General features: G+C 37.6%; 1 protein-coding gene and 1 non-coding gene across 17 annotated transcripts in view; both read right to left on the bottom strand.

Annotated features, from left to right (window-relative positions):
• The window catches only part of TMEM131 (transmembrane protein 131), a 241,376-nt gene that overhangs the window by 145,566 nt on the left and 83,648 nt on the right, over positions 1 to 12,162 (bottom strand). For 8 of the 16 annotated variants that reach the window (XM_016949046.4, XM_016949047.4, XM_016949049.4 and 5 more), the window contains 2 exons: positions 8,734 to 8,784; positions 5,770 to 5,810 (listed from right to left, as the gene is read on the bottom strand). In XM_016949046.4, the coding sequence (XP_016804535.2) occupies positions 5,770 to 5,810; positions 8,734 to 8,784 (92 nt within the window). The remainder of the gene's footprint in view (positions 1 to 5,769; positions 5,811 to 8,733; positions 8,785 to 12,162) is intronic. The other 8 variants (XM_515638.8, XM_016949048.4, XM_063789523.1 and 5 more) reach the window with 1 other exon arrangement.
• On the bottom strand, positions 10,173 to 10,232 carry LOC112208247 (U7 small nuclear RNA). The gene has a single exon (XR_002942664.1). It is a non-coding gene; the product is annotated as a U7 small nuclear RNA (small nuclear RNA).

Here is a 12,162-nt window from a genome sequence, read left to right as displayed (position 1 = left end):
GTTCTCGCCCTTGAACGCTGGACTCCCAAGTTCTTCAGTTTGGGACTCAGACTGGCTCTCCTTGCTCCTCAGCTTGCAGACAGCCTATTGTGGGACCTTGTGATCGTGTAAATTAATACTTAATAAACTCCCCTTTATATATTTATCCTAACAGTTCTGTCCCTCTAAGAGAATCCTAATACATTACAGTAGCAATGAGTACACATGGCACATAAAGATTAATTTTTCAATATTATCTTCCACTAAAATGAAGCAGGAGTCTTTCAAGAAATAGGTTGTTCCAGGGCTGTGGCAAGAAAATTACAAAACAAGCCTGGAACATCCTAACATACCAGAAAGTAAGAAGTGCTCAATGATTGCTGGGGACACGTAAATGACACAGAATAGACCTAACTAAGCACGTGCGATTTTTTTATGACAGCGCAAATGATGGTGAAATACCTGGATAAAAATGAACTGTGACCTCAATCTTAACTTCAATCAGAATGTCAACTAAGAAACATAGATTAAGTGTGATAGAATTTTTAGAAAACCCAGCCAGCGCAATAACTGTTCCAGGCAAGAATCATCAGTAGATTCTAAAACTAGTCAGAGTTTCATGTAAAACACAGTACTTGCATAGTCTCAAAGTACTTCTCTGCAAGACACTTATGAATTATAAGAGAAAAATGGAACAAAGAGACGCCAAGTGCTTCCTGATAGGATGCATTGGGAGAGACACAAACTTCAGTAATATTCCACCAAAAATGCAAATTCTGAATCAAATAATGAGTAAATATCAGAAAACTCTAGCTGGGTTTGTTTGTTTGTTTGTTTATTTTGAGAGGGAGTCTTGCCCAGGCTGGAGTGCAATGGCGCAATCTCGGCTCACTGCAACCTCCGCCTCCCGGGTTCAAGCAATTCTCCTGTCACAGCCTCCTGAGTAGCTGGGATTACAGGCGCATTTTGTATTTTAGTAGAGATGGGGTTTCACCGTGTTGCCCAAGCTGGTCTCGAACTCCTGAACTCAGGCAATCCACCACCTCAGCTTCTCAAAGTGCTAGGATTACAGGCTGTGAGCCACCGTGCCCAGGCCCATCTGGGTTATTCTACAAAATAAACAGCATCTACTCTTCAAAAATGTCAAAGTTCTAAGAGAGTAAGAAAGACAAATCAATAGTTCTACATTAGAGACTAAAGAGAAGTGAAAATTAAATATGAGGGTCTGAACCCTGGACCCCAAATTTTTTAAAATAAAAGACGTTAATGGGACAATTTACAAAATTCCAATGAGGCCTCTAGATTAAACAGCAGTATGAGACAGTCTTAATTTCCTGAATTTGATGAGTATATGATGATCTCTAAAACAATGTTCATGTTTATAAGAAACATACACTGAAATATTTAGGGGTAAAATAGCATCATGTCTACAAATGATTTTCAAATGCTTCAGAAAAATTATAAATACATGTACATGTATGTATAAAAAGGTAGCTATGGGGGGGGAAGGAAAAGGAGAGAGTTAAAAAAGCGAGATTAGGAGTGATAAAGCAAATATGAAAAAACATTAACAAATGAGGAATTTGGGTCAACAAGATATAAGAATTATTTGTACTATTTTTCCATCTTTTCTCTAAAATTATTTCAAAACAAAAGGTAAAATATTAAATACAAAATTAAAATAAAGTTCTTGTAGACAAAATATGCTTGGGTCTTGCTTTTTAAATATAATCTAACAATTGGTGTTGAAATTATTCATTTACTACGGTTTCTGATATGTTTGGGTTTAAGTCTGCCATATTGCCATTTGTTTTCTATTTTTCCCATCTGCTTTTTATTCCTCTTGTTCTGTTTATGCCTTCTTTTAGATCAACTGAGTATTCATTTAGTATTTCATTCTATCTTCGTGACTAGTTTATTGGCTATAGTTCTTTTTTTTTTTTTTTTTTATTTTAATGTTTCGTGTGGGGCTTATTTCATATTACCACAGTTTAACTTCAAATAATATTGTACTACTTTACATAACATCTAAGAACCTTACAACTCAATTCTTCCATGCAACCCTCCTGTCCTTTGTGCTGTTATCACATATGCAATGTATACATGTTATAAACAATCATTTTTGTTTTTAAAATGTTAGAAATTAACATTTTGTTAACCAGAAAACATTTTTTATATGTTTCCACATATTTTTGCCTTTTTGGTGGTCTTTGTTCTTCGTAGGATCCGTGTTTTCACCTCAAATGGTTAACTACCTTTAGCCTGTAACATTTCTTAAAAGTGCCAGTCTACTGCAAATTTTCTCAGTTTTGTCTGAAAATGTCTTCATTTTTTTTGAAGGATATTCCTGCTGGAAGCAGTGTTTTAGATTAGCGATTTTTTCTTTTGGTACTTTAAAAATGTCATTTCATTGGTTTTGGGGTGGCATTTGTCCTTGGTGAACAACCAGCAGTCATTCCTATCTTTTGAACTACTATATTTAGTTTTCTTCCCTGGCTGTTTCTCTATTTATGACTGATTTTCGACAACTTGAATATTATCTGGCTTGGTGTGGCTTTCTGTGTTACTCTTGCTTCAGGTTTATTAAAGTTCTTTGACAGCTCCTCCCTCTCCCAATTCCTAGGAACTCACTTAGACATGTGTTAGACTGCTTGCTACTACTGTAACAGAGGTCACCAAGGGTTTATTTGTTTTTTAGTCATTTTTCTCCCTGTGCTTCAGTTTAAATTACTGCTGTCACTGTCTTCAAACTCACTAAGCTTTTCTTTTGCAATGTCTAGGTTGTTCTTAATCCTATCCAGTGAAATACTCATTTCAGAAACAACATTTTTCAACTCTAGAGGCTTCATTTGTTTCTTTTTTATACTGTCCATTTTCCCTCATTATGTTCATGTCTTCCTTTAAATTGCTGAACACATAAAATTGATGTATTAAATTCTCTGTAGAGGAACAGGCATCACCTGGATGCCACCGGCCCTCCTCAAGATAAGCCTCTGTAGCACAAAGCCTGTAGAAAATGAGATCTGCCAATATCCTCTGGCTGTTAAACACACCCAAATACCTCTGGAGGATATTGGAGACACCACTTCTGATGAGGTTATAAAGCATATGTGTTGATGAAATGACAAAATGCAATCTACTCTAAAAGAAAGCAGTGCTTTTGAAGAGGGTCTTATAAACGGATGCTGTAAGTCTCTCGGGGTTTAGTTGTAGGGGGTATCAAGACACGTAAGGTATATGTTAGTGGTCCATATGGTTATCAGTCTTTCATCAGCATCAAAACAGTCTGCCAGGCCCAAGTCTGCAAGCCCTTGATCCTAGACTTCTGAGCCTCTAGAACTGTGAGAAATAAATGTCTGTTGTTTAAGCCACTCAGTCTATGGTATTTTGTTATAGCATCCTGGACTCACTAAGACATGTTTTAGTGCTTAACCCAGTCCCATACCCAATCTGCATACTAATTTGAATTAAATATTTACCCAATTCATGATCCTGGTCACACACACACAAAATGTAAAATGTGACAGTTGTAAATTGTGTCTACAAACCTAATATTCCTGTCATCAGTGGGTACGGAGCTCTTTCTCCCCACCCTTATCTTGAATCTAGGCCAATCTAAGTGACTTGCTGACTAATAGCATATGGCAGCAGAAGTAATATTATGACTTCCAAAGGCAGATTAAGGTGATACAGCTTTCACTAGTTTCCTCTGGGACATTCACTCTTGGAGTCCAGCCATCATACTAGGAGGAAGCCCAAACTAGCCCATGTGAAGGCCACACAAAGAGGCCTACATATAGGCATTCTAGTTGAGAGCTCAGCTGAGGTCCCAGCTAGAAACTAGCATCAACATGTAATGAACATGCCTCCAGCTCCCAGCCATCAAGTCATTTCCAGCTCTGAAATCTCCCCAGCTGAGTCCCCAGATCATGGAGAAGAGACAAGCTATCTTTGCTGTCCCCTGCCTGAATTTCTGACAGAGTTTGAGAGCATCATAAAAAGGTTATTTTATGCCACTAACTTTGAGATAGAAGTAGATAATAGATAAGTAGAGCATGAGATGAGAATATAATTATGTACTGATGTCAATTCTTCATTATACTAGGAAAATACTTAAAGCCCAAATTTTGATCACGAATGAACATCCTCATCTTCGTAAATGTAATGCAGTCTAATTCCACAGCTAATTTCCTAATTGCTGGAATAAAGAATCAAGGAAGAATCACAAGATAACACATATGTTTTTCTCACCATTATTTTGGCTCTAGATGTGGTTAGAGAGTTCTAGGGTTCTTAGATGGTCCAGCCAAGGAGGAATCAGGCTAAACATGCAGTGGTTTGGAGACAACCCATGCCAGTGTTAAATATTTGGGCAAGATTCACAGACAGGGCAGGTCCCAACAGGGCATATAATATTAGAGAGAATGACAGAACAATGGGGGAAAAGGGCCATGTTACTGCAGAGATGAAAGAGTAAAAAGAGAAAAAATAGTGAATACTAAATAATTTTCATTATTTATGAGGTAAGAAGTTTTAATTGTCCTCCTAATAGTCTGAATATTTTATATTTCTCTCTCAAAGCAAAATTCTTTGTTGATGCAGTCTGCATTTCGCTAGTCTGGAGACATTCATAGATGTACTTTAAACATGAAGGAGGAACAAATGCTTCCCTGTTCCTGCTACATCAGAATGGAAACTGCAGTAATGACAGCAAGGGTGGGGACACCTTCTGTTGCCATAGCCACTTTGGTAGCTAAGTGTCTGATTTCAGTGGATAGTAATAATTTTTAAGGATAAATTTGCCTTGCTGTCATTTAAGGAATAAATATACTGACAGAGTAAAACATACTTCTAAAAACACACACTGTAAAATAACTGGGTTCTTAAATCCATGATGTGGGCTCCTTACCTGAAAGCCCTATTGACACCACTGCCAGCCGTTCAATTGTTACTAAAGGGCGCTCACTAGAACAGGTACTGGTGCCTGACTAGTTGTTTCTGGCAAACAGGAAGAGCAACTATACCATTACGCTGAATCTTCTAAGCTAACTTCCTTTACATCTATGGTCCTCCGGGGAGCAATCATTAAGAGCTGGGAGTGAACACAAAATAGCTGCTGGAGGGACTGTTTTATCCAACTCAAAGAAAGCTCTCTCTCACCTTTAGGCACCAGAACAGACTTTCACCGCATATAGAAAGAGAATCAGCACAGTATGTCTCTTTACAGATGTGAGAAGGTACCAAAAGACCAAATAATTTGGTCGTGAGGAGGCAGGAAAAGTGTCTCCAAATTCACATCCATGTACCTATTTTCCTTAACACCTGAGGTAAAACCATCCCCCTGTTATCATAGGGAAGCTGTATTTAAAAGCGGTCTCTCCAAGTCACAAGACTGGGTTTCGCAGGTCTGAGATCCTTCTCTGGGGGCCTGCGGGCAGACCCCTGGTAACTGGGGGCAGCAGTGGTCAGTACATCAAAAGCAGGGATAGCCACAAGAGAAGCCTCTAAGGAGTTACACAGCTGATCCTCTCACAAAGCAAGGGGAGTTTCAGCTCTGAGTAACAGCCCTTCGTACACGACAGGGGAGGCATGCTACACAATTGCATGATGTGCACTTTCAAACTTAAACCTGGTTTCCCACACACAACACTTAGAAATAATCATATAATGTGATTTACAATTTGCTATTCCTTCTTCACCAAAATGAGCAAGGGGAAAGAGGAGGGAGAACCACAGGAATCCCCCAGAAGGAACCGAAAGTATGTTAATTATCTTACTAAATATACTTACCTTTTCTGCTGATATGAACTGAGTCCAAGTGTTGTCTCGGTCTGTAAAAGGAATAAAATAATGATTAAAAAACTGAAGCCAAATATTTATATTACAGACATATGGAATATCCAAAATATTCTATTTTAGTTTCAACATTCATTTTATACCCACTTGGATTTTAAGGTTAAACCTGGTCTCCAAATCACATACAATGACTAGATCAAATTGTAAACACACATGAAGTAACAGAAAGTAATGCGATGGATTTTTAAAAGTGTGCCAAACCGACACATCCTGAGAACAGCCCCTTTGACAATCACTTTGTGAGGCTGCTGTGCCTCGGACTGTTCCCTGCTCACTAACTGCTTGCCAGGTGCTGGTGGTAATGATTCCCACTGTCATGGAACTCAAGGTACAGTGGGTGGTGTGTGTGAGGGAGACAGTCATTAAAAATACATATTTATATACTGAAATAGGATTATCAAAATATTGAAAAGGTGCTGTGAACAGGAATAAATAGTTGCCATACTTAAATACATCATGAAGGAAGGCCTGTCTGAAGAGACAATATTTACATAAAAACCTGAAGGATTAAAAAAAGCAGTGTGGCAGTGGGATGGATGGTGGTAGAGAAAACAGCACATATGAAGGCCCTCATAGAGAGCAGAGGTTGGTATGTTCAAGAAACAGATGGCAGGTCTCTCTGCTGGAGCTGGGAGAGAAGGAGAAAATGAGACTGGAGGGCTAAGCAGAGGCCAGATAATGCTCTGCCTTGTAAGGAAGTCATGGGAAGAAGTTTGGTCTACTTTAGGTTTTAAAGATAAGGAAGATGAGAAAAAGTAGGAAGTTGGAGGCAACAGCTGTAGTTCAGGTGATGAAGAAATGGAAGTTCTTATTGATGTACGAGAAAATGCCAATGCTATAAGGAATACCATCAGTGAACTTATCCCAAAAGGTTATCTGCTACATCAAAATGAGAAAAAACAGCATTATTTTTTCCCAATAATATATATTATTTTGAAATAGTATTTTGGAGACTGTTTATGCAGAAAATGTGGCAGATGTAGAAAACTGTCCTAATTTTTTCAAGATGCGTACTAGGTAAAGTGTAAGGGTGTCCTTAATTTTCTTTGAGATGTCTTGGCAAAATAATGTGTGTGTGTGGGGAGGTGTATGGATAAAGCAAACACAGCAAAATGGTAATAACCGTTGAGTCTGGGTGGTAAATGAGTTGGTATTGGTTGAGCTCTTCTATTTTCTGTAAAGAAAAATTTCTTTAACTTTTTATTATGAAAACTACATCTATTCCCCATGCAATGGGAGAAAATATTTATAAATCAAATATCTGATGAGATTAATATCTAGAATATTATCAAGAACTCCTGCAACTCAATAACAGAAAAACAACCAAACTAAAAGGTGGGCAAAGGACTCAAACATTTCTCCAAAGAAAATACACAAATGGCCAGTAGGCACTTAAAAAGATGCTCAACATCACTAACCATTAGGGAAATGCAAATCAAAACCACAATGATACCACTTCATACCTGTTTGGATGACTACTATTTAAAATTTTAAAAAGAAAATAAGGATCTTTGGCAAGGATGTGGTGAAACTGGAACCTTTGTGCACTGTTAGTGTGAATATTAAAATGGTGTAGCCACTATGGAAAACAGTACTGTGGTTCCCAAAAAAATTAAACATAGAATTACCATACGACCCGCAATCCCACTTCTGTGTATATACCCTAAAGAACTGAAAACAGGGGCTCAAAAAGATACTGCATGAACCCACATTCACAGCAGTATTATTCACAACCATTAAGGGGTAGAAGCAACCCAAATGCCCATTGACAGGTGAACAGATAAACAAAATGTGATTTATACATACAAGGGAATACGATCCAGTCTTAAAGAGGAAGAAAATTCTGACACATGCCACAACAATGTAAAAGCGTTCCTATTTCTCCACATCCTCTCCAGCATCTGTCGTTTCCTGACTTTTTAATGATTGCCATTCTAACCGGTGTGAGATGGTATCTCATTGTGGTTTTGATTTGCATTTCTCTAATGACCAGTGATGATGAGTTTTTTTTTCTTATGTTTGTTGGCTGCATAAATGTCATTATTTCTGAGGGCTTTGTTCTGTTCCATTGGTCTACATACCTGTTTTGGTACCAGTACCATGTTGTTTTGGTTACTATAGCCTTGTAGTATAGTTTGAAGCCAATTTCTTACAAAGTTAAACATACACCTACCATATGACCAAATCACTCCACTCCTAGATATATGCCCAAGAGAAACAAAAGCATTTGTCCGTACAATGAATGGCTTGTACATAAATGTTCGTAGCAGCTTTGTTACAGCTCAGTAATGGAACAGCCCAAATTTCCACCAGCCCAAACTTCCACGTATCCAGGTGAACAGACACATGAGTTGTGTTATATCCGTACAATGGAATACGACTCAGCAATAAAAAGAATAAGCTATTGATATACAAAACAACACAGATTAATCTCAAAATAATTATGCCGAGTGGAACAACCCAGACCCTCAAAAAAGTACATTCTGTATGACTCCATTTATATAAAGTGTTTTAAAATGTAAACTTCCTGACAGTGACAGAAAGCAGACTGGTGGTTGCCTAAAGATAAGGAGCGTAAAGGGATTACCAAGGGGCACAAGTAGACTTTTAAGGGTGATACGTATGTCCATTATCTTGATTGTAGTAATAATTTCACAGGTACATAAATATGCCAAACTTTTTTAATTACATAATTTAAACACATGCAGTTTACTGTATGTCATTTATACATCAATAATGGTTATGACAGAATTCTAGAGCATGAGAAGCTATGGTCTCACATGAAGTCTACAGAAAAGGAACTCAGGACGTGTATCACTCATGTGCACTTTCTTGAGGAGAAAAAAATTATCATGAAGACAGAATCTGACCACTGAAATTACTCATACGAAGACTCACAAATGAGGAAGCTGTCTTGTGAAAGATAAGCAGATACTCAATGCAAAGGATCTGTGGAAATAAAGTTAGAAAAGCAGAAAATAAATATTGTTTTTGAAGTATATGCCACAAAACAGAAAAATAATCATTTAACTGTAACAAACAAGAATAAAAATCTCAGAACATGCCAACACATCCTTAAGTGTTATGAGAATAAGGAAGATCACAACAGACACTATTTTGTTTCTGAAGCAATTTGAGAAATAAAGGCATAAACATATCTTAAAAGTATATCTGAAAATTGAGCCCCATTATCAAGAGATTAAAAACAAAACAAAAGCCAATATGAATGCATAAAAAGCAGATGGAAAAGATTAAACACATCTACAGTGAGACTAAATAAGACAAACTCAACTGTTTATATAAAGACAAAAGGATTGCATCAAACAACTGGAACCTAACTATAACAATTTAATACAAAATGCAGAAATGTCAAAGGTCAGAGAATGGGCAAAAATAAACACTGAATAAGGATAAAAACAGGCAAATAAGGATTACAACATTAATAACTTTACAATGTAAAGATACATAAAAACTGTTATAATTCAACAGTGAAAAGGAAAAAAGGAAATGGGAAAACCAATGTTGTGACTGAAATGTAAGCAAAGGGCAAGAAGACAATTCACTAAAGAAAAATAAATGGCCAATAACCATATGAAAAAGATGATCAACCTCATTAGACAGTAAAGCAAATCTCTAGAGGACAGGGAAATTCCATAGTTTGCCATTTGACTGGCAGGGACCTTTGAACCTCATGAATTCACATCCAGAGATAAGGGTCTATTAAGAGTACTCAGAGCCCTAGAAAATGCCCATGCCATGCATTTTTTTAATCTTCTATCAAATTATAAGACACTCCTACAATGTTCCAAAGGCAATTTCACTGAATCACAGAAACTTTAGTGATTCTTAACTCACTGCAAATTCTCTTCACCACATCTCTTTAGAACAGACAAGAAATAACAGGGGTGTTCTTTCACCTCAGGTGTTAAGGAAAATATGCATATGCATGTGAGTTTGGAGACACCTTTCCTACCTCCCCATCCCCAAATTCTTTGGTCTTTCGGTACCTTCCCACCCATGCTTCTGCCATACTTAAGGACTTCAGCTTCAACCTCGCTCCTCACTAGGCTGCAGATTCCAAATAATCTGAGCACAGCTTCTCTCAGAATGCACTCCCAACTCCAAAAGGGGATATGCGGGAGGAAAATGGACTCTTCTTCCAATCAAATAGACCAGCCTCGGCAAAAATATATGTGATATGCTTTAAAATATTATTAAATTCTTTTATAAAACGAACACATCTGATAATTTTATCCCTGTAACTCAGTGGTTCTCAACTGAGGGCAATTTTGTTTCCCTGGGGGCACTTGGCAACGTCCAGAAGCATTTCTCTGTGTGCGGGTTTTTATTAACACCAAAAAACATGCTGGACAAATTCTAAAAGAGTTAAAAAACTAAGAGGCATTTTTGTTTGTCGCAAATCAGGGTGCCACTAACATTAAGTGTGTAGAGTCCGGCCTGCTGCTAAACACCCAGTAATGCACAGGACACTCTTTCTTCTACCCTACAACCAATTATCTGGTCCAAAACGTACACAGGCCAAGACTGAACATTGTACTACAACCTCAATTTTATAGAGATATCAATAATTTAGATGTTCATTTGTAATAACATCTCCTTGCCTTTTAATTCAAAGTGCGTTACTGTCTTAACTGTGTTTGTATTTCCAGTGGTCCTTGCAGTTCTTAACACACTGGAGATAAATACAGAATTCATTTTACGGATAAAGAAACTAAGCCTCTAAATGTTTTAAATTAGCAAATGGTAAGAGTTAGAATTCAAATCCTTCGATCTGGTCTAGTACTGCATTCATATAACATATTCTTGACAGAACTGCATATGCCTAAAACCAACTTTTAGCTTACATGAGCTGAAGTTGGCTATATTATTGCTAACAAATTTTAAGATGGCCATACTTTTATACTGCATTATTGTTAAACAGAAGATTTAATCTTGTTAGAAAAATAAAATGAAATTCACTTCAGAATGAGGTATGTGGCAGTTGTGTACACGGCATGGATGCTTAGAAATAAGACAAGGTCTGCACACCCTAGAATTTAAGCTTCTTGATGGTACAGGCAGCACATGCACACAAACCCGTGGTACCAGGAAGCCACACCAGGCGCCATTTGAGTATTACTTACATACTGGGCAGCCTTCCCTAGGGATATACCTGGGAGCCAGTTTCCTTGCAGGCGATGAGACTATGCTTCTCTGTCACCTTTAGAGACAAAATTACATACTTCCTCCAGGACTGGGTTGGGGGAAGGTAGAGGATGAGGTCTGCTTTTGATTATGAAGATCTCAACATGTAATCCTACTTCTTATCAACCCAATCTCCCCCACAAAGTTCTCTGCAAATCATCTCATAGTGAAAATGGATGACATCTGTGAGGGAGTTTTAAGAATTTTTAACTCACAAAAGGGGTCTTTCCTGACTTTCTAATTGTTTTGCTTCCTGTGCTTCTCTGTGTGTATGTATTTTTAACATGAATTTTCACTGAGATAACTGTAGATTCACATGCAGTTGCAAGAAATAGTAAAAAGAGCTATATTTTAACTCAGTTTCCCCACTATATCATTCTGCAAACACTATGGCATAACATCACAAGCAGCACAGTGACACTGGTACGATCCACCTGCCTTGTTCAGAAGGTCTCAGTTTTGTATGTCTTCATTTGTGTTTGTTCATGTATTTAGTTCTACACAATTTTCTCTGCTGTGTAGGTTCATGAACACCAGTCAAGACACAGAACAGTGTCAGCACCCTGAGAATCCAGTGTGTCGCTTTTATAATCACACTCATCTTCCTCCTGCCCTTCCCCCCAAGCCCTGGCAACCATTCCTCTATTATTCATGACTAAAATTTTTTCATTTTAAAAAGGTCATATAAATGAAATCATGCACATGTAACCTTTTGGAGTTGGCTTTTTTCACTCAGCCTAATTCTCTGGAGACTTACCCAGGTTGTTGTGTGTGCCAACACTTCATTCCTTTTTATTGCTGAGTTGTATTCCATGGTATGAACGTATCACTGTTTAACAGTACATCTACTGAAATACATCTGGGTTGTTTCCAGTTTGGGGCTATTATAAACAGAGCTGCTATGAACATTTATATACATGTTTTAGTGCAAATATAAATTTTCATTTCTTTGGGAGAATCCCCAAGAGAGCAATTAGTAGGTCAATTATAGTAACCACATGTTTAGATTTATACAAAACTGCCAAACTGTTTTTTCCAGAGTAGCTGTATCACTCACATACCCACTAGCAATGCATGCGTGATCCAGTTTCTCCACATCCTTGCCAGTATTTGGTGGTGTCA

This window comes from Pan troglodytes, chromosome 12 (genome assembly GCF_028858775.2).
Source record: "Pan troglodytes isolate AG18354 chromosome 12, NHGRI_mPanTro3-v2.0_pri, whole genome shotgun sequence".
Taxonomy (NCBI): domain Eukaryota; kingdom Metazoa; phylum Chordata; class Mammalia; order Primates; family Hominidae; genus Pan; species Pan troglodytes.
The sequence above is the reverse complement of the archived record's forward strand: the minus strand, read 5'-3'. Positions and strand labels throughout refer to the sequence as shown.